The sequence below is a fragment of the Primulina eburnea genome, chromosome 1 (assembly GCF_022965805.1).
Source record: "Primulina eburnea isolate SZY01 chromosome 1, ASM2296580v1, whole genome shotgun sequence".
NCBI lineage: Eukaryota > Viridiplantae > Streptophyta > Magnoliopsida > Lamiales > Gesneriaceae > Primulina > Primulina eburnea.
Genome location: NC_133101.1, coordinates 1294807 through 1318148, shown reverse-complemented (window position 1 = coordinate 1318148; position 23342 = coordinate 1294807). Strand labels below are relative to the sequence as shown.

General features: G+C 32.6%; 3 protein-coding genes and 1 long non-coding RNA gene across 5 annotated transcripts; all 4 read left to right on the top strand.

Annotated features, from left to right (window-relative positions):
* Positions 1 to 430: 430 nt before the first annotated feature.
* On the top strand, positions 431 to 2479 carry LOC140838031 (proline dehydrogenase 2, mitochondrial-like). Its single transcript, XM_073204149.1, has 4 exons — positions 431 to 1046; positions 1137 to 1785; positions 1856 to 2096; positions 2209 to 2479. Exons 1-4 carry the CDS (start codon positions 495 to 497, stop codon positions 2246 to 2248), a joined length of 1482 nt encoding a protein of 493 aa, XP_073060250.1. The 5' UTR covers positions 431 to 494; the 3' UTR covers positions 2249 to 2479.
* Positions 2480 to 6890: 4411 nt separating this feature from the next.
* On the top strand, positions 6891 to 10585 carry LOC140810023 (uncharacterized). 2 transcript variants are annotated; one of them, XR_012113223.1, is made up of 3 exons: positions 6891 to 6993; positions 9960 to 10133; positions 10209 to 10585. It is a non-coding gene; the product is annotated as an uncharacterized lncRNA (long non-coding RNA). The 2 variants fall into 2 exon arrangements; XR_012113227.1 differs by having other exon boundaries at positions 9960 to 10137.
* A 4838-nt stretch (positions 10586 to 15423) lies between these two features.
* LOC140837942 (S-adenosylmethionine decarboxylase proenzyme-like) lies at positions 15424 to 17758 on the top strand. The gene is made up of 4 exons (XM_073204051.1): positions 15424 to 15564; positions 15671 to 15738; positions 16070 to 16226; positions 16330 to 17758. Exon 4 carries the CDS (start codon positions 16488 to 16490, stop codon positions 17568 to 17570), a length of 1083 nt encoding a protein of 360 aa, XP_073060152.1. The 5' UTR covers positions 15424 to 15564; positions 15671 to 15738; positions 16070 to 16226; positions 16330 to 16487; the 3' UTR covers positions 17571 to 17758.
* A 1074-nt stretch (positions 17759 to 18832) lies between these two features.
* Positions 18833 to 19505, top strand: LOC140810014 (uncharacterized). Its single transcript, XM_073167810.1, has 3 exons — positions 18833 to 18967; positions 19048 to 19116; positions 19257 to 19505. Exons 1-3 carry the CDS (start codon positions 18911 to 18913, stop codon positions 19329 to 19331), a joined length of 201 nt encoding a protein of 66 aa, XP_073023911.1. The 5' UTR covers positions 18833 to 18910; the 3' UTR covers positions 19332 to 19505.
* The last annotated feature ends 3837 nt before the right edge of the window (positions 19506 to 23342 follow it).

Below are 23342 nucleotides of genomic sequence, written 5' to 3'. Positions count from 1 at the left end.
TATATTAGAACGTAACTTAAATCTGGATGGATGAGACGGTAGTGTCCATTCTTAAATATGAGTGCTGACGGTGCATTATCATCTCATTATCTTACGGCTTGTGTAATCCATATTAATCATATTTTAAATATTTAATTTAATAGGTCTCCTATCAATTTTAAGAGCATGTATAATGTGAGATCGTCTCATGAATCTTAATCTATGAGACGGGTCAATCTTACGAATATTCACAATAAAAAGTAATACTCTTAGCATAAAAAGAAATAGTTTTTCATATATGATCTAAATAAAAGATTTGTTTTACATATATGACTTGTGAGACCACCTCACACAAATTTTTGTTCAATCTTAATATAGTTGGTAAAAAAGTTACTAACGATTAACGCCAATGATCTCAATTTTCTATAAATAACCAATAATGCCTATTTATTTAACCTCAATCTCTCCGGAAACAAGAACCGAATTGCTCCCTTAACCACTAGTGTTCTTCGATCATGACCACCCGTAGCGTCCACCCAAAGGTTCTCCACGCGCTCCCCTCCTTCTTCCGCCGCCTCAACTCCGCCGCGCAGTCCTCCATCTCCGCCGTCCCCGCGTTCAACCTCAAGCCGGAAACAACCGCCTCCAAACAGGACACGATCACCCACACCGACCCATGCGACAGAGCAATCAATATCGATGATTCCGATAAGATTTTCTCGACGGTCTCCACCTCAAAGCTGATCAAATCATCGATCATTCTTCACATGGCCGCGATTGAGCCTATGGTCGATTTCGGCATGTGGGTTCTGAATTCGAAGCTCATGGGGTCTCCCCCGGTGAAGAAAATCGTGTTCGAAGCAATCGAACATTCGTTTTACGATCATTTCTGCGCGGGGAAAGGTTTGAAGGAGGTGGGAGGAACTGTGGAGAGACTTTGGGATTCTGGACTTAGAGCTATGCTGGATTATGGTTTGGAACACGCAACCAGTAACGAGGATTGTGATCGGAATTTGGAGCAATTCTTTCAAACAGCTGAATCTGCTAAATCGCACCCTGATTCTTCTGTAAGTTTTGATCAACTTTCTTGAATTGAGATTGGTTAAATTCTGTTATCCAAGAATCAGGATATTTATACAAGAAGAGTTTCGATCCAGGTTAGTTTTATTGTGTTGAAGATTACAGCAATTTGTCCTCCTAGTTTGCTCAAGAGGGTCAGTGATCTATTAAGATGGGAGCACAAGGATAAATCCTTGCATCTTCCATGGAAGCTCAAAACTTTACCCGTTTTTTCGGATTCGAGCCCGTTTTATCACACTCCGAGGAGGCCAGAGTCTCTAACTCCAGAAGAAGAAAGCAATCTCCAGTTAGCCCACGAAAGATTAACCAAGCTTTGCATCAAATGTATAGAAACAAATGTGCCTCTGCTAATTGATGCGGAGGATACCTCCATTCAACCGGGGATAGACTACTTATCCTACTCTGCAGCGACAGAATACCGTAAAAATGACGATGGCCCTTTAATTTTCAACACGGTTCAGGCTTATTTGAGAGATTCGAAAGAGAGATTGGTTGTAGCTAAGAAATCTGCCGATGTGATGGGAGTGTCTGTCGGGTTTAAATTGGTGAGGGGCGCATATTTATCGACTGAGAGACAATTGGCTTCTTCTTTGGGAGTGAAGTCCCCAATCCATGACACTATACAGCAAACTCATGCCTGTTACAACGATTGTGCTGCTTTTATGCTTCAAGAAATCTGCAATGGATCCGGTTCAGTCGTGCTGGCTACTCATAATGTTGAATCAGGTATACATTTTACAGAAGAACAATTTAAGTTTTCATGGCGATGGTATGTAATGGGGTTCTTTGAATGTAGGAAAACTTGCCGCTTCTAAGGCGATCGATCTCAGACTTGAAAAGGGTAGCCAAAATCTGCAATTCGGCCAACTTTATGGAATGGCAGATGCCCTCTCTTTTGGTTTGAGAAATGCAGGTTTTAGAGTAAGCAAGTATTTGCCCTTTGGGCCTATTGAGCAGATTATGCCTTATCTGTTGAGAAGAGCTGAAGAAAACAGAGGTTTATTATCTACTTCATCTCTTGACAGACAACTTATGAGGTATCAATCGAACTTTGATCACCCTAGTTCATTCGAATTACATTCGAAAAATATAGCATTATTCTTGAATCCGAATGAGTCTAATGGTTCTCGATTCTCTTTTTCTTTGCAGGAAGGAATTGATTCGGAGATTAACGCCTAGATTTTCTTGACATTTTGAAACAATCCAAGAATCTGATCGTAGTATTTGTACATAGATTTGAGATTGAAACACAAAATGGTCAATGAAATTGATGTACATAAGAAAAAGAAGAAGAAAAGTTGTATCTTTTATAATGGGATAATGTCATGTTTCTTGATATTATCCTTTTTAGTTTCCTTTACCATGTGTATAGAAAAATGCTCATTTCAATAACTTCTCTTTTTATATAAAGAAATTGGTATATGATTATCTATATATGATCGTTTTCTTTTTGCTGCCCGTTAGATTCACACAATTAATTTACATAATTGGTTCGAACTCTAGTAAATTTTATGGTTAAGGAAGTTTTGACAGAGTAGTTTGGCTTGTGTCCGGATGTAATATCAAGAGTGAGTCTCATGTGAGACCATCTCACGTATCTTACTCTGTGAGACGGGTCAATCCTACCGATATTCACAATAAAAAGTAATACTCTTTATCATAAAATGTAATATTTTTTCATGGATGATCCAAATAAAAGATCTGTGTCACAAATACGACCCGTGAGACTATCTCACACAAGTTTTTGCCTAATATCTATGTGATAGCATCAATTTTGGACACAATTCAATGATGTTGAGTGTTTCGTTAACAATCCAATAAAAAAAACTAAAAGTATTTGAAAAAATCAACTTATTTACGAAAAATCAAAAGAAACCAAATTATAAGTCGAAGTTACAAAATTTCAAATCACAAACATTACAAATTATCAAGTCTCAGTGCACCATTTTGGACGCCAAGGAACCCAAGAATCTTGGAGAAGCAGAGATGGAGCCAAGGGGAGGTGGTCCCCTTACTCCTATTTCATAAAGAATTCTCCGTCCCTTTTAATTTAGTCAAAATCCCCCACACACCATAAATTCTTAAATACTAGCTTCTTTGATTTAATAATTCCATTTTCTTAAATAAAACTACCAGCCCCATCAAATTCAAGATACAAATGTTGAACAAAAACTATTTTACTATTAATATTTATTTTAATAGTGTTTCGAACAATTTTAATAATGAAATTTCACCGCCAAGTGGAATTTTCCAGCAAGTACGACAGTGTGGGTGGGTCGTGGTGTCTTTATTCAAGCCAATCATTCAGTTACTTGCCGTGCTTTAGGCCATCTCCAACCCTGCACCAAAACACCATTTTGGTGCAGGGTTATCTGCTCCAACCAGTAGTTTTTCTTGACGCCAAAATAGAGTAGTGCTACAGTGTTGCACCAAATTTGGTGCAACACTGTAGCAATAGCGTTGGGTTTTTTCTTTTTTTTTTTTTAAATTTTTGTAATTGTTTTTTATTTTAATTTTACTTAAACTTTAAATATTATATAATTAGTTTTATAATCTAATTTAATTCTAAAAATGTATTATTTCAAACAATTAATTTTAAAAAAGTGATTTTAAAAAACTTGGATATTTTAATTTAATACATAATTCATAAAGATAATATTATTATGTTAATAAATAATTTGTGATAAATTAGTTTTAGTATGTAAAATAGTATAAAATATTTTAATTGTTGTGTTTATAAATATTTTGTGAAATAAATTATTTGTTGTTAATAAAATAATAGAGAATATTCCGAGAATGTTATTTTAATGTAGAGTTTAGAGTTGATGGGTTGGAGATGAATTTTATATTTGGTGTAAGAATTACACTATTTTAAAGTTAGTGTGACACTAAGATAGCGTAATGGGTTGGAGATGGCCTTAATTGTCCACTTGGGTTTTAGGAAGACATCCAAGTTTTCCATGCGTCATAAAGTAACCTTTTAGTTTGATTTCATTTCCCATCATTCGTTTTCAGTCCCAGACTAAAAACAAATATCATCATATTATTTTCGATTTTCTTCTTTAAAAATTATTTTATATATATATAAATTTCTATAGGCCTATATCAATTTCTAATTTGGGTAGAGGGTTTGATAATTCTTTATTTGGGTCAATATGTCTATATGGATGGTGTAATATGAGCTTTTGTATAAAAAAATCGAAATGAAGTGAAGGTAAAATTTACATGGAGTAAAGAAGAAATCTGGGTGAATCGAAAATCATTTGAGATGAACTATCATACATACGGCTGGGATGAACTGAAAAGAAGCAGTCGACGCGAAAAACGAATCGAAATGAATAACAATACATTGGATGACTAACAGGTAAAACAGTTGAGATGAACTACAGAAGCAATCGAGATATATACACTGAAAACTTGTCGAAATGAACTACGATAAATAGGGGAACACCAGGCCAAGGAACGAAAGTTGGGTGGTTTGTTGCTGGCTGACCACATATAGATATATAATTGGATTGGGAGAGTGTTATTGGACTTGGCAACTTTGATTATTTCCAATTGGGCTTTTCTCAATTGTGTATATGTAAACATTTGGACGATTTGACAACAATCAATTCCCAAATCATTCATGACAAATGAATCAATTAATAAAATCAATAGGTTGCACGTAATCGAATATATTTTTGTTGTTTAGATAAATAAGATCGCAAATTTTAAAATTCACTCATTATATTTTTATATAGTATTTAATATTAATTAATGTGAATTTCAAATTCACTAATTGATGAAGTCATTTGAAATTTATTCTACTTTGTATTATTAATGGGTAATTAAACAAAATGTTGATTTTAAGATTTGATGTATTGTTTCATTGTAAATAATAAAACTATAATCGAAATATGTGGATTTCAAATTCATCTCCTCTAGTGGAACCCGATGCAATTATCTAAACTTGCTTCTATATCATAAAAAAGAATTAGATATATCGATACATGACGAGAATCGGATACACTAATGTTTTTATATATTCACCGGAAATTCCCTATGCCACTTCTTAGTAGTTTAATGAAGGCGCTGGAAATTACCAAGTCAATTCAAGAAAACGAGACGTTGAATTATATATATATATATATATATATATATATATATATATATATATATATATATATATATATATATATATATATATATATATATATATATATATATGTGTGTGTGTGTGTGTGTGTGTGTGTGTGTGTGTGTGTGTGTGTTATTCGATGCTCCAATAAAATCAATACTAGGCATAGTTTGATACACATGATATGATAAACATGTGATATATAATATATAGATAAGTTAATGATAAATAAGATATATGATATTATATTTAATGTTTGGTATGTTTTTAATAAGAGTGATTAAATTTATATATTAGATTGTAATGATAAAATTAACATTATTATAATAAATTTTATAATTTCAAAATTGTTTTTTGAGTTCATAATTATCTGTTCATAATAATTTTATAATTTCAAAATCGGCGTTACAATTTAAATATAATTTTAAAAAATTTATTTGACAATTTAAATATCATTTTATTTTTATAAATTAATAGCAAAAAAGAAAGAAAAATAAAAAAAATATTTATGTCATTTATTAAATTTAGAACTACGTGTGACAGTTATAAAACAAACGAAGTACTCAAAAAATTTGAAAAACAATAAACTAATCTTATTTATTTTCTAAAAAACCAAAATTACTACAATTAACAAATTAAAAATCGAACGTGTTCCAAACCGGTTTCCATATCAAACGATAAAGTTTAGGATTTTATATATTGAGGACAATTAAGTCATTTGTGGTGTTTTTTATCATTAAATTAAAATTATCACATATCATAAAAGAGATATTTTATCCTTGTATAAATTTATTTATTAATATCACGAGCTTCCTATAAAAGTACCAAATGTGGAATAATAAAGATTATTTATCAATCTCTCTTATATAATGTACCAAATTATATTTAAAAGACTAAAACATATTTTTATTTGCGATAATCTTCTTTAGCGTACAACGGAGATCCATTAAGACAAATCTGACTGAGGTAGGACATGGCATGTTAATATTTTATCTGACTAATTCTGAATTAATTAAGAAAAGGTAACATTACAATCGAATAATGAATATAAAATTTAAAAAATATTCCACGTAATATATTTGTCGTGTTTTGATAATAGAGTTGAATAAAAGGATGATTGTGGCCAAATTCGAGTTTCATGGGAACCAGCTCTTGATGATTGTTCCATTGATTGGCATTCTTATCCTCATTTCCACATATATTATATTAATAATTATTGTACAGTCAGCGTGAGCTCGATTCGCAAGAGCTTTACTCATTATTATTTTTTGACAAAATTCAGTTGACATGGTTCCGACACAACGTTAGTCGATGTTAATATTTTCTCAAATTCAATATTTGCTGTTCATAGGGCTGGGAAAAAATAAAAAAATTTCGGTATATCGCATATATCTTATCGAAATATACCGTGTATACCGATATTAACGGTATACCGAAAATTACGGTACGGTATTATACCGTACCGTAATTTTCGGTATCGGTATCGATATATGTTTTTTAAACGTTCGGTATTTCGGTATACCGACATACCGAAAAATTATTATAATAATAATTAAAATTATTATTATTTGGACCAAACTTTCAATTGTAATTTTATTATATATTGGGCTTGCTTTTATATTTGATATGGGCTCAATAGTGAATTAGTGAAGAACGACTAGCCCAACAAGAAAACCCACTTACTCTTCTTTCTCCTTCATCGTCGCGACAATCTTAGCCTCGTTCTGAAGAGAAAAAAAACCCTAAGCCCTACTTGTGAATCTTAGACAACGGAAAATCTACACAAAGAAACGAGAAATTGATGATTGTGAAAGGTAAATCTTTTTTTATTAAGCCCCTGTTCTGTCTATATTGTGTTGGAGTGTTTAGGTTTCTTTGGTTCCATGTGTACACGTTAGACGAAGGAAAACTCTCTTGAGGAGTTGAACTCAAGCTTCAATTCTTGTTATCTCCCCACCTAATGAGTTCAATACGTTGACTGTTATCAGTGGTGGAACAAGAATAATTAGTTCACCTTGCATTATTTGATTTCGACACAAGCTTATAGTTCTTGATTTTTGTTTTACGTCATTCAAACGACCTTGCAGAGAGTTTAAAAGATATTTTACGAACCAATCAATTGCCAAAATTTTAAAAGGTAAAATCTCTCTTGGAAATCAAAGCATGATACCAATTTGTTTTTGTGTCAAAGATTTTCAGCTACAATTCTACAGAGTACTGCTAAGTCTAATATCCTTTTTATCTTTCAATACATGGGTTTTTATTAAGAACCAAGTTTTTTTTAAGTTCAAAGTTCCATCTGTTCATACTCTCTTCACAGGAATAGAGTCACCAAACTCAGTCAACCTACTAATTAAGTTCGAAGTTCCATCCTCAAAATTCAGAACCAAGTATTTTTTTAGAAAAAAAGAAACTAAAACTAATATGTAGTGGAAACAATATTTAATTTCAGTAGTTACAAAAAAGTGAGTGCTGCTCTGTTTAATTGGAAGCATTATAAATTCACACTCTCTGTTTATTTTTCTTGTCTTGTTTTTGTATAAATAATAACATTGATAATATCTGCATTTTGTTTGTAGGATCATACTATTATGGAATCTAATACTCTCCTAAGTTCATCTCAAATATCAAATGCAACGGGACATGAAACACAACAGTCCACGGCTCGAAAACGACCAAGGAAGCCTCCTAAAGTTCCTCAACAATCCAAGAGTATATTTTGGGAGCATTGTATAAAGGGAGGAAGAAAGTTGAGTGATGGGACCGAACAACAAATAAGGATATGCAAATATTGCAAACTTGAGATCCCAGCAGTTTATGGAAGTACTAGTGGGTTAAAAAACCACTTAGTAAAGAGGTGCAAGTCAAGTCCGCTCTACGAAACGAGTGGGGATGCTAAAGGTCAAACTATATTGACGAGTGTGACTATGGGGCAAGGAAGTGCCTTGGTTCCTCATACTTTTAATCAAAAAAAATGTGAATTGAAAGTTGCAAGGTACGTGATTCTCGATGAAGTGCCTTTTAGGGTTGTCGAAGGGAAGGGGTTTGTAGAATTATTGCATGAATTACAACCAAGATTCTTAATTCCTTGTCGAAAAAAAGTTGCAGGTATGGTTTATGATCTTTTCTTAGTTGAGAAAACTAAGATAAAAAGTGTGATCGGTGACAAAAGGGTGAGTATCACTACTGATACTTGGACATCCATTCAAAACATAAATTACATGGTAGTGACAGCTCACTTCTTGGATAGTGATTGGAAGCTACATAAAAGAATAATCAACTTCACAAAAATCACTAGTCATTCTGGAGAAGAAATTGGGAAGATGGTTGAGGTTTGTCTGAGAGAGTGGAAGATAGAAAAAGTCTTTTCAATTGTAGTTGACAATGCTTCTTCTAATGACACTGCAATTGACTACTTGAAAAGAAGAATGAAAAGTGAAAATTCATTGTTGTTTGAAGGGAAATACTTGCATTTGAGGTGTGCTTGTCATATAATTAACTTAATTGTTAAAGATGGCTTGAAGGAGCTTAATGTTTCAATTAAAGCTATAAGAAATGCAGTTGTTTTTATACATTCTTCTCCATCAAGATTGAATAAATTTTAGGGAGTTTGCCATGCTAGCCAAGTTTTCTAGTACATCAACAGTACCTATGGATGTCAAAACGAGGTGGAATGCAACTTATAAAATTCTTGAAGTTGCATTAAAGTATCGAAGGGTGTTCGAAAGGATGACTGAAGAATGGTTGCCTTTTATGAATTATTTTCGTGAAAAAGATGATAAGGGTAAAGAAAGGATTGGGCCCCCAATTGCTGATGATTGGGAGACAGCAAAGGCTTTTGTACATTTTCTGAAAAAATTTTATGATGCCACTTTGGAGCTAAGTGCATCAAAAAGTCCTACCTCTCAATTGATTTATCAAACAATGATTGCACTACAAGTTGAGATTGAAAGAAAGAGACATGATGATTCAGATCCAATTCTTAAAAAGGTAGCATGTGCAATGAAGTTAAAGTTTGACAAGTATTGGGGAAATTGGAATAGCATGAACCCTTTGATATTTATTGGTAATATTTTGGACCCGAGGAACAAACTTCAAATGATCAAAGTCACTATCAGAAAATTGGGAGGTACTCCTACAAGGATCAAAGAATTTGTTGATAATGTCAAACAAAACTTGGAAACTTTGTGGTCGGAGTATAATTCAATAAATGATATATTGAATATCGAGAGTCAAAGTATGCAAATAGAGTGTGACAATAGAGATGGAGGTATTAGTGGTGGTGGTGGTGGTCTTTGTGATGAATTGTTTGATGATTTGGAAGCACAAAACGAAGAAGAACAACTTCAAGTTATATCTAATGAAGTAGATAAGTATTTGACCGATGAGATTGAAAAACGATCTAATCAATCTTTCAATCTTTTGGAGTGGTGGAAAGGAAGTGAAACTAGGTACCCAATCCTTTCATTGATTGCCAAAGATATTTTTTCAATTCCGTGTTCAACCGTTGCTAGTGAGTCCGCTTTTAGCTTGGGCAAAAGAGTCGTGGATCCTTTTAGGAGCAGTTTGAGTCCTAAAATGGTAGAGGCATTGGTGTGTACTAGTGATTGGCTAAGAGCAGAGGAGTTCTCTTTTTGGAAAGATCCAACAGACGATGACCTTGAACTATACAAGGAAATTGAAAAAATTGAAAAAAGTAATATTTTTTTTATTTAGTTAAGTTTAAATTTATATAATATCATTGTTAATCTAACATGAATACTAATATTTCTTTTAACAGCTGCAGATGTCACTCAAGGTCATGCCAACATTTCATCTTCATCCTCCACTTTGGACTAACTTGAAGAGTGAGACTATAATTATGTTTACTTATTACAAATCTAATATTTTTAACTTAATGTAGTTTTTAACTTTTGCATGTCCTTTGAGATAGAGGAGTTTCAACAAAATTATAGTTAGTAAGATTATATTTATGTTTACTTATTTCAATTCTAATATTTTAAGTAAATGTAGTTTTTAATTTTTGCAGGTCCTTTGAGATGGAGGAGTTTCAACACAATTATAATTAGTAAGACTATATTTATGTTTACTCATTTAAATTCTAATATTTTTAAATTTTAGTTTTTTACTTTTGCAGGTCTTTTGAGATGTTGGAGTTTCAAAAAAAGTGCAGGACATGACACTACTTTTTGCAACTAACCTAGAACTTGTTAGAATAACAATTTGTGATATATTTGATGTGTCATTTGTTTTGAAATACTCTGCTTATCTTGTAGAATCTTTTCTTGTTGAGTTGCTCTTTTGAAACATATATATTATAAAACTCTATTGTTCGATCTGTGACGTTTAGTTTCCTTTTAAAGTAGATATGACTTGTGTAGTTGAATCTTTGCCGCATTCGTCCGTAGACCTTTTTGTTTTGAGATATTTATGTTTTCTTGGAATTCATTTGGATAAATCATGTTATTTGCGGTTGCCAAGTGAAATTTGAGGTATGGTTCTGATTTTTTATTGGTAGGACAAATGGTTAAAAGTTTTTTTGTTGTGATTGTAATGAGATTAACAATTTTTTTGGAAAAATTGCGGTATACCGAATGTTTTTGGTAAGAACGGTATGTAGTTTATGTCATACCGAAATGTCGGTATACCGACATGACGGTATACCGAAATTTCGGTACGGTATCGGTATGTATTTTTCGGTACGGTATACGGTATTACTTAAAAAATTCGGTATACCGTACCGAACCAGGCCTAGCTGTTCAAGTTATTAGCAGCTTCTTAGTTGACCTTGGTCCAGTGAAATGCTCACAATCGACATTCTCAATATGCTGAAGACGGATGCTTTCTTGTCTATCAACCACATGTCGAGATCGGTCAACCGGCTGCTCATCGGATATAGCTCGTGAAGCTTTTGATGTTTCTTCTTTTATTGTTTGGTGTTCTGGTGATATACCAGCTTGATTACTTAGTATTATAAATCAAGATATTCTTAAGTAATGAATTTGTTTTACTTTCAAATTTTTTTTTCAATATTTATGATGAAAATATTAAAATTTTCAAAAAAATTAAATATACATTACTACAAGGGGCAGCCAGGAATGTTTTTGTTGGTGCGAAAATTATAATTTAAAAGCATACGATAGACAAAAAAAATATATGTATATACACCATATTATATTAACTTGACTGATGAATATACTTAAATGGTAGCTTGCAAATTTTCAAAAGATCATATTATCTGAACTACTTTCTTTCATTAATAACTTTTAACTAAAATAAAATGTGTGTTAATAGATTTATGACTTAAATTATTGATGTTGAATTTGAATAATTTTTAGAATAAATAATATTTTAAAAGTAAAAATCATATATAACAAATGCACTAAAAATTGAACTAACCAATTTATTCAGAACAAATACATAATAGATTTTGGCCCTTCTTTTGAAAATTCCACTATGTGTACAAGAAACAAACATACGTATGACTAATTGATCACATATTCTATTTTATATCATTAAATTTTTGGATGAGCCAATCACATATATAGGTTTCCTGCTGTATTCATACGATTGACGCGATTTACAAACTATAGTGTTCAACATGATGGTTTAACCAGAGTACGCTTATGAATAGTGATTATGAATTTCTTTGTTACAAATTACACGAACAAATTTACGATGTTATCAATATTTTTCTTAGACCTTTTCGAATCAATACTTTCCCAAATCTGCCATCGCAATCATGGATATTAACCAAGATGTTTCATAACCACGCACATATATAATATTATAGTAATTATTCTTTTAATAAAAGTAAATTCCTTAAAATTGTATTTAGTAAGAATATTAATGACATTCGCGAACATATTCTCATATAATAAAAAAAATATTAGGTTAAATTGGTGAAACGCGAGCGCGTGTATATATATAACCATTTTGAATATAATATTATACATAAATTTCGAGAATTTTGTTTAGTAAGTAAAATAACATTTTTGAGGAAGAATGGATTTCGTTAATTGGAAGCTTATTATAGTAAAACAAAATATAGGACGAATGGTAAATTTAGGAGGCTGCGGTGGTTGATCAGTGAGGCACGAGGCGCCCATGCATGCATGCAAGGGCGGAGCCAATGTATTCTTCACCCGGGCTAAAGTCCGGGTGGTGCTAATTTTTTTTTAAAAAAATTATAGGTAAATTTTGGTATAATTTTGTATAATTTTGATATTAGTCCGGGTAGATCAATTTAAAATATTCAAAGATTTTAGAGTTTAAAATTCTAACCTGGGTAGACTTTGATTCCTGGCTCCGCCACTGTTTGATGTACGATGAAGTGATGCACAGGTATTGGCTCGCGCAAGGGGGCAGTGCGCAGGAGGGAAGAGGCAACCTCGTGAGTTGGGGAGGGTCGGACAGAGGTGTTGTGGGCACGACCGTGGACGTAAGTGTGCAGTTGCTGCGTGCATCTCGTGCGAAAGTGGTTCCCCCGTGGCGCCAATAGGGATGTCAACTTTTTCCACGAGTTTGGGACCCCGCGGGGAAAATCCCAAATGGAGATGGGGATCTCCGATTTTTTCGAGTTTGGGTTCGGGTTCGGGGATTTATAAAAATCCCCTATATAATTCGGAACGGGTATGAGATTATTATTCCCATCCCCGAAATCCCCGAACCCGTCCCGAAAATAATATCAATAATAAAATAATAGTATTATTAATATTAATAATATAATAATCATATTATTTTTTAAAATATAATATTAATATTGTCTCTAATAATAATAGATAATAATAACTTTTGGTTTGAGAAAATCTCCGAATTCGTCGTCGCCTTGCCATATTAATATTTTTGAAACGGAGATGGGGACGGGGATGGAAAGTTGATCCCCGAAGTTTCGGGTTTGGGGATTCTCCGAACCCGAAAAAGCGGGGATCGGGGCGGGCAGGGGCGGAGCTATGTATGCTCGTATCCGGGCTTTAGCCCGGGTGGCCCAATATTTTTTGAAAAAAATTATAGGTAAATTTTGTAAAAATTTAGAATAATATGATATTAGCCCGGGTATATCAATATAAAATATTAAAAAATATCGAGACACTCCGAATGGACTTGATTTCAAATAGCTCAATACATAAATAATTTCTGCCCTGAGATTTTGATCAGGGGCGGATATAGGATTTCGACACTGGGGAGGCCGCTTACAAAAGACAAACAAAAATTTAAAAGGGAAAAGACAAAAATTTTACGGGTTACATTGAACAAAACATCAACCGTACGTTTCTTAACAACGTACGGTTTTGACAATAACCGTGACGGTTTTTACAATAACCGTCGTCGATCTAGATCGACGACGGTTTTGTTAAACCCGTCGCTATATACTAAAATTTTTTTTAAAATTTTTTGGGGGGGCCGTGGCCCCCGTTCGCCTTACACTAAATCCGCCCCTGATTTTGATGCCTAGTCATTCAAAATCCTCGGTTCTAGCTAGGCGGCTGCTTCTTCTTCTTCTTCTTATTATTATTATTATTATTAATTGCTTAGAAAGTAGTCGCACAGAGAGTTCTAAAACACATTATTATAGTATCTATCTAACAATTAGGACGATCTAATCCATCCGTTTGTAAAGGATATTTGTATGGTCGAGCATGGATATCTTTCTAGTGTCAACCTTCAGTCCTATTTTTATTTATTTTTTATTTTACTACTGTTATTATTTTATTTTAATTAAAATTTTGATTTCGACGATGGAGAAAGTTCGGACCAGTTGGATGGTCAAGTGGACGTGCTTGAATAAGGAGAATTGTCTCCGAATCAAAGTGGGTCTATCACATTTTAGTTTCTTGAAAAGAAAAAATAATAAAGGAAACAATTAATTTAGGATAAAAAAAAAACAATCAAAACAAAGTTAAGACCAAAACTCAACTTTGACAAATTAGAGAACGGAAATAAAAACAAAAAAAACAAAACATAACAACTTAGATAACTAAAATAACTATTTTTTCAAATATTTGTTCGTTAAAAAATATATATATATTCAAGGATATGTTATCGGACATGAGTTCGTGTTTAGGGATTTTTCAAATCCTTGCATCAAATCGGGGTGATATGATGATACTATTTTTATCTCCGAATTCGGTAATAATAATAATAAATAAATAATTTTTCTTAACAATTAACAAATAAGATGGAAAAACCAAATTCCAAACCCTCAAATCACGTCCATGATCCAACCAGTCACTATTCTCCTTCCGAATTTTGGTCAAATTGCTTAGGTTCAAGTGGAGTCGGACCTCGAATCAACGTAGCCTAGATTCGATGGGGACGAAGATGAGGATTTAAACTCTCGTTTCTCCTAGTAGGTAGCATCAAGGACGGAGATGAGATGTGGACGTAGTCATCGTGGGGACGAGAATGTGGTACTCCAATTAGAAAAAACGAAGATCGGGACAGAGATGAGGACATGTTTTGGATTCAAAGACATGGAAAGGAAATGAATATCCGCCCCACGTCTTTCTATATCCAGTTTTATAGTCATCCCTAAGTTTAAGTTAAAAGTTTAAAATAACTAATGTCGATTTTAAAATGATATTAGAATCTAATTTACATGTTCTATATATTTCTATTTTGCATACAAAGTGGTAAGATTAATCAAACGATGACCAATCAAGAGAACACTCAAACTTTGGTTTTAGATTATTGTAGGTACTATTATCAAAAATTGAATTATTTTCATTACCATGGATTATAAACACAAAAACTCATGTGAGACAGTCTCACGTATCAATTTTGTGAAACGAGTATTCTATATGGACCATCCACGAAAAAATATTATTTTTTATATCAAATATATTAAATTTTATTGTAAATAAAGACATGATTGATCTGTCTCACGAATAAATATCCGTAAAATCGTCTTATAAAAGACATACTCATAAAGTTTTATGTAAAATGACCATCACATGAGAATAATACGATGTAGTTTCTCCCTCTTTGACTTTGATTATCACAAATAAAAAAGGAGAAGGAAATTTTCCGGAAGAAAAGAATCACACACTAGGCAACGAATCTGTAATAATCTATGTTTTCTTAATCCTCACTCAAAACAAGAGTAAATTAGTAAATAACAAAATAATCGCCAATTAAGCGGAGGGTGATAATGTAATTATCTCACATCCCGTCCACAGATGAGTATGCTCCACGCGCTTCTTTCCTTCCCTATTTAAGGAGACCTCTGGCGTAACAACTAGCACCCCCATTGATTCGCTCCTCAGAGTTTTGCGAACACAGAATCCTCTCCGATTTTTAATTTTTAATAATAATTATTTTTTACGGCCACTAGTTCTCGATTCTGGGGTTTCTTTTTATAATTCAGATTTGTTGGTTTTGATTTCGTAAGTGTTTTTTTGACAATTTGTTCTATGATTTTTTATTTGTTTGCGCGGTACAGGTCTCAGGATGTGTTAATGAGATGTTTTTTTATTTGGTTTTAATTCCCAGATTTGATATTTGAAGATTACGGGAAGAAAATAGGTGATCTTTGGCCATCGTTGGATACATTGTTTCTGGTTAGTCGTTGATTCTCGTTTCCTTCTTGTTTCTTTTCTTATTTCCTCGGTGAATGATGATAAATCTGTCGATAATACGATGTTTTAGTTTTTATAAAATCAATGTCATATTCATACTTCATAGATCATGCAGTGGAATCCATCTGTTGGTTTACATAATATTTTGTTTTCTCGGGTGCCCCAATGTCCCTTGATTTCGTTCCAAACGTTTAATCTTCCATATCTTGTCGGCGTTCCTAGAATTCTGTGGTATTGATTCTTTTTTGGGTCGTGGTTGGTGCTTTTGTTTTGTGTTGCTTTACGTGGTTCTGAATCTCGTTTTATTGTCCAGCCAGGAAGGACTGAATGTTTTAATGGAGTTAAAGGGTGGTAAGAAGAAGTCTAGTAATAGTAAGTCATTATTCTACGAAGCTCCCCTCGGTTACAGCATTGAAGACGTACGCCCGAACGGTGGAATCAAGAAATTCAGATCTGCTGCATACTCCAACGTGAGTTTCACCTTCTGAACAATCTGATTTTGTTTCATTTAATGGATTCTGATATGCTTAAATCACTGTTCAAACATTAATTAGTTGGATTTCTTTGTTGCAGTGCGCTCGGAAGCCATCCTGAGACGAGCCAAGTTTTCCTAACCACCAACTTTTTAACAAAAGAATAGTGTCTTAACAATCTGCTCTCTCCTGTCTCTTCTTCGTTCCTCATTCTTGTTATTCCTGCTTGAAAGCACCACTCTTTTCTCTCTAGTCCAAATGACTGTACCAATCTCCCCAATGGGATTCGAAGGTTATGAGAAGAGGCTCGAGATTTATTTTTCTGAGCCTGGTATATTTGCTGATCCTGGAGGTCGTGGCCTTCGGACTCTGTCCAAATTCCAACTAAATGAAATTTTAGACCCGGCTCAATGCACCATTGTATCTTCACTAAAGAATGATGAAGTAGACTCCTATGTTCTATCAGAATCAAGCCTCTTTGTGTACAATTACAAAATTATACTGAAAACATGTGGGACTACCAAACTGCTGCTTTCTATCCCACCTATCCTTAAGCTGTCTGGTATGCTTGGTCTTTCTGTGAGTTCCGTAAGATACAGTCGTGGAAGTTTCATTTTTCCTGGCGCCCAGCCATTTCCGTACCGTAGCTTTTCTGATGAAGTTGCTGTTCTCGATTACCATTTTAGCATACTTGGTCTGAGTAGCAAGGCCTATGTGTTGGGTGATTCTGATGACCATGAGAAATGGCACGTTTATTCTGCTTGTGCCAATGGGAGTAGAGGTTTGAGCCCTGTTTACACTCTAGAGATGTGCATGACGAATTTGGACCAAAAGAAGGCTTCTGTGTTTTTCAAGAACCAATCAAGCTCTGCGTCTGTTATGACTGAAGTGTCTGGAATCAGAAAAATACTTCCGCGTTCTGAGATATGTGATTTCGAATTTGATCCCTGTGGTTACTCAATGAATGCTATAGAAGGCGGTGCAATCTCTACAATTCACGTCACACCAGAAGATGGCTTCAGTTACGCGAGTTTTGAAGCAGTGGGCTACTACTTTAATCTACAAGATCTGTCTCTACTACTGGAGAGGGTGTTGGCTTGCTTCCAGCCAGTAAAGTTTTCTGTGGCTTTGCATTCTTCTATTGCTGGAGAGGACCTTGATTCTGAGTTTATTCTATGCATGAAGGGATATTGTTGTGGAGAACGAAACTGCGAAGCACTTGGCAATGGAGGATCCATTATGTACAGCAGCTTCACTAGCTCGAGGGGCTGCGGATCACCCAGGTCGATTCTGCAATCATGTTGGAGCGAGAATGAGGATGAGGAAGTTGAGAAGAAATAATTTCATGTTTTATATTACCTATGGTTTTGCACTGGTTTCTTGACTCGCCGTTTCATTTGTTTGAATACCCGTCGACAAACACATTACTATATGTTTCTTGATTGTCGAGCATTTTCTGTATTGGATTTTGAGTTTGTACGTTGGAGTAATAAATATATAAAACATGTTAATCTGGCTTTGAAATGTTGTGTTTCATGTTTCACTACAATAATGCTTTTTAAAGATTTGAACATTCCATTTGGCGCCATAAAAGATTTCCAATGAGGAATTTGTATGCATAAGAAATCGGCACTTGTCATGTCTTTTTACGGTGCTTTGATGCGTAAGATTTAGAATAGGATTCCAGCCCATAGCCAGTGGGAGCAAAAGCAGAACGGATGGTGACTGCAGTCGCACCTACGATTTTATATATTAGAAAAGTATCTTCAAAGATATTACTCATCCATCGCTCAGATCTCGGCACGCGTTTGGAGAATATGAAACTCAACGAAGTTTGCAAGAAAACTGAAAAATTCATCACGAAGAGCACGTCCATATTTGGAATTTTAAACTTTAATTTTCATTAATAGACACGATTATTATTCTTTTCATCGTCAAAATATATGTCAACTTCTATAAAAATATGAGGTACTCACGTGATCTAATGATATTGAAATAGAAGGAGAAACACTCTCTGTATAGCATAGCCTAATCCATAAAATTCTTCAAGAAAATTCTCATTTATAAATCAATATCGCGCTTGAACATCTCAATTATGTTAATTTAGTTAATAATTTTGTCGCCAAAACGCAAAGCCAGTCAGTATTTAAATGGTATATAGAGCATTTTGAACTTTTGTTTTGGTTATGTTATAAATACCAAGAATCATTGTCTTTAATATTTGCATCTAAGTCGGAACTTTTGAAGTCGAACTCGTATATTAAGAACAATGGGAATGACCGGATCTTACATCAATTACTTACCTTGAGAAAAAAAATATATGCAAGGAATTAAACACAAAAAGCAGGATTTCGGGGCTTATTTCAACCTATCCTAAAGAAGGATCCAATTTCGATGCAAATAGACAAAGCTTAATATTGGGATTTTAAAAAATCCCGAATCCGTATACATAATGATAATATGGACTGATCAAATAGTTTTGTTGAACCAGAGAGAGACAAACGTGCATGAGAAGATATTTTCAACAACAATATTTCCTAAGTATATTGCTTTTGAATAGATCGTAGAATTAGTTACAAAATCCCTACATTAATTATATTCACAAGACGCATGGCAAACATCGACCAAGCCGAAGTTGCTATAAATACCAGCTCCTACAACCTCATTCTTCAAACAAGAAAATGGATAATTCACAGAACATGAGTTACCAAGCCGGCCAGGCCAAGGGACAGGCGCAGGTAATTACCGTTTACTCTCCTTTAAGTAAAATCGGCATTCCGAAATCCGATTCACATTAAAAGTTTGTGTCTCATTGCAGGAAAAAGGTAACCAGATGATGGACAAGGCTAGTAACGCTGCACAATCTGCCAAGGAATCAATGCAGGAGGTAATCTTTCCACTCGCCCCATATGTTAGAGGCACCAAAAACTATTCATGACATTTAGACACGGATATTTCATTTATTACTTTTCAAATATGCTAATATGCATGGGTCCTGATATAGTGACAATTTTTGTGGATGTTTAGACTGGACAGCAGATGAAAGCTAAGGCGCAAGGTGCAGCTGAATCTGTGAAGAATGCCACGGGCATGAATAAGTGACGGCTGCACTTTCGGATTTTCAAGTCTTTGAGTTGATGGTTTTTTATGTTTGATTAGGATTTAAAGTTGGAGTTTTGTTTTGGCAATCTTAAGTCGCATTTTGATGGTTTCTGTTTATTTTTCTCATGCCATGAATTTCTTGATGCGATCAAATAAATATTAGTTTTCCCTCGAGTTCTTCAATTATATTTTAACATTTTATGATGAAAAAGTTGTTGGGTTGAGACAAGTTTCGAGTTTTATCCGAGATAACTAACAAGAATAATCCCGATGAAATAAAAGCGACCCCATTGGATTTGGATCAAACCAAGATGATCGAGGAATATTAGTATATTAGGCCAATGTGGCTTTTAATAATTCTCGTAGTTTGTACTTTTAACTTTTTTAAAAATAAAAAAGAAATATTAAAATATAAATAAAGCTAATATTGGCCGGTGAGATACATGAAAAGCCACCTGAAAATTGTTGCAATTTTGTCTTAGCAAAAGATTTGTACTTTAATCATGTATTTAATATATTTCTAAATTCTAGAAGAAGCACCTTTGTGTCATAAAACACGATTACAACGGATTAAAAACAAATTTTTTTAAAATAAAAAAAAAAGTGTTTTTAAGATAATTTTGTTACAAAATCTATTTAAAAAATTAATTTTAAAAAATATAATTTTTTTTTATTTTTGGCTTCTGTTTCTACTTTTAATTAAAATAAAAATATTTATCAACATTTATCCAAACGTCAAAACCATTTTTTTAATAATAAAAAAACATTTTAAAAGCCAGACTTATTTAATTTTTTTAAGGTAGAATTTCTATAAAATAACTAGGGAGCCTATATATACAATATTAAAAAAATTAGCGTAAACTATATATTTTATATAAAAAAAATAATGATTAATGGCTAATTTTTTCGCTTTAAAATCCATATTTGAGTTTTTAATTTTGTTATGTTTTTGTTTTCTACAAAATATGAAAAATAATGAAACTATAGAGAAGAGATATTTTAAGTGAAAAATAATATGCTTTAAAAATTAAAATAGTTAATATAATGAATTCCGTGCTTATAATATTGTATTTGTATAAATAATATTAACATTGATTGCTTTTATAAAATCAATTTAATAAAAATTTGTTGATTTTATATATAAAATATAAATGAGTCATGCAGATAAAAAGCAATGGGGATATAATATAAAATTAAACCGTTTTTAAAATGTCATTTGATTTAATCAATAAAGCGCATTAAAGCAATATGCATATCTACCCATTTTTATACTGATCACTATTTCGAACTGATATATCAATCCCAATTCGATCCTAGAGAATATAAAATAAATTATTTTTTAAAGTGAAATGATTAATTAAGTTGGTTAAAGTATGTATCTAAGAATCTTTAGACTCAACATGGAAGTTTCTCCAACCTAAAAAAGGAGTAAATTATAATTTTAGTTCTTTATTTTTTTATTATTTTGGTTGTCTATCATATTAAATTTTAGTCTTAGTAATATATTTTTCAATTTTTTTGGCGATTTTAATCATTTTTCATATAGAATACTAATGTGACACTACACGCGTAAACGCTACATCAACACTATATCAGTGTCGTATCAATGTCATATCGAAAAAATGACTAAAATTATGAAGATTAAATCTGACTAAATGATATAAAAAATTATAAAAAGACAAACATACATACCAAAAAATACAAATTTCCAAAAAATACATTATCAAAAATTTTCTTCAATTGTATTTCGATGTCACCAAATAAAAAATTTGCATTAAAATCCCATTATTTAACATTTTGCAATGAAAATATTAACTCACCAAACGAAATTTAAAAGAATATTTGGAAATATTTATCGATGCTCCATTATTCAAAAATTTTGACTTCATAATAGAATAAGAATAATATGTTTAAATCAATTAAATTAAATAATTAGATTAGTGGGAGGATGGCCATTAACAAAATCTTGATGCCTTACTTTAAAAAAATCTTCCTGTTCCCACTAACGTTCACACTACTAATTATTTTAATTTAACCAAGTAATATTGATAATAACATTTTACACCCACTTCAATTTTGACATCGTATTCATTCTAATCCTCCAACTCAGGTTTACATCACATTGTCAATTTATCAGAATTTTTTATTACGTCTGCGAAAAAATCTCAATATCGTATGTCTCTAGCTAGCAGGAAAAAAATTTACGTTTTCATTATGATCTTAATATCGTATTCGTCTAGCTGAAACACCAACAGCCCAGGCATATGAGACAGTGAGAGGTCTCACGGGACATATGAAAGGTCTCTTCTAGAATTTTTTTTTTAATAAAAAGTGGCATAACCTAGCGATTTTTGCCTTGATCCGCGTCCTATACATTCAGCGTACTTAGCTCGTGCTCGTACGTTTGCACATAAATCAAGCATTTTCCAATCAAATCGAGCCCTTAATTTGCACTCATGCGCTGCGTGCACGAGAGAAAATCTTTTGATCAATCATTCTTACGCTTCCATAAAATGTAACATAATATAAGCTCTTCTATATCACTTTAGTTTTCGTATGTGAGACAAACTTAGAGTTCCCCAATTTTCATTCACACGCATTAAAATCTCATTAACACACACAACCCAATATATAATCCATCAGTTTATAGGAAGAAAAGATGAGTAAAATGATATAAAAATAAATAAATAAATAAACAAAAACCTCACATTTCTGAGCTTCATTTAATAATGTTTTTAGCTTCTTATTTCTTCTATTATATCATTAATTACATAATCATAACAAAACCGTGAACGTGTACAATTTCGAGTTTTCTAAAAATTATAATTAATGACACTAACGGCACGTAACTCCAAAAAAAATATATATAAAAAATAAATTATAATATTCTCATAAAAATATTAACAGGCAAAAAAAACGTCTGCCATGATTTTTTTTGGCTGATATTTCATATCCGGAAAATAAATTTTAAGATCACATAATTAATCATGTTCTTTACTAGAAATAATATATTTTAAAATATTCTAATTAATATGAAATGACTCAATATTACTTGTTTAATGGTTTAACATTAGAGCAGTTAAGCCAAGAAAGCTAATTTGGTAATCATTTCCTTAATTCTCCATGCAGGTTAGTTGGATAGAATAATAAAATCCAATTAGCATTAAACACTAATCTACTTAAAAATATAAATTAAAACAGGACAAAAATATTTTGAACACATGAAAATTCTACTTCGATATCGTGTTAAAAACTTATGTTTTCAAATCACAAATGTAACAACCTGAAGGAAAAAAAAATATATCAATAGGACATACACGCTTATGATTTAAAATCACATTATGTTGTCACTACAAGAAAAATGATTTTCCACGGTACGTCATCAACAGCGTGTAATAAAAGCACGCTACGAATATTACTTTCAACGGCGTGCACCCATATGTACGCTGTTAATATTGTTGCACTTGAAAGAAATAATGACGTGCATCCGTAGCTTGCATTTGTGTGCTATTAATAAATTATATAAACGACAACGTGCAGTTATATGTGAGTTGTTAATAACCTATGCAATTTTCGCAGCGCACAATAAAGGCACGCCGTAAATAATATTATTAAAATTGAGATCAAAGTCTTATGTACAAATCCTACAAAAGTCTTCTATGTTTCACCCTATCTACAATCATTTGCATATTTTTCAAGTGTGTGTGGTTTTCGGAATACTTAACATATTCAAAAATTATACAGTGCACAAACAAAAAATAATGACTACAAGGTCTTCGTCATGTTGGAAAAATCATAAGATTTTTAAAGGTGATCAACATGATTTGCCTTAAAAAGCTTATGCGACATTTTACTGTAATGATGTCAAATCTCTCTCAAAATATTTGATATTATCATCATTATTATTAGTTATATATAATTAAAATAAGAAAATAAATGTTGCGCAAATAGCATATAAAATCCAGTAGAAAACCCAAAAAATATAGGCAAAAACTAATGTGAGACGGTCTC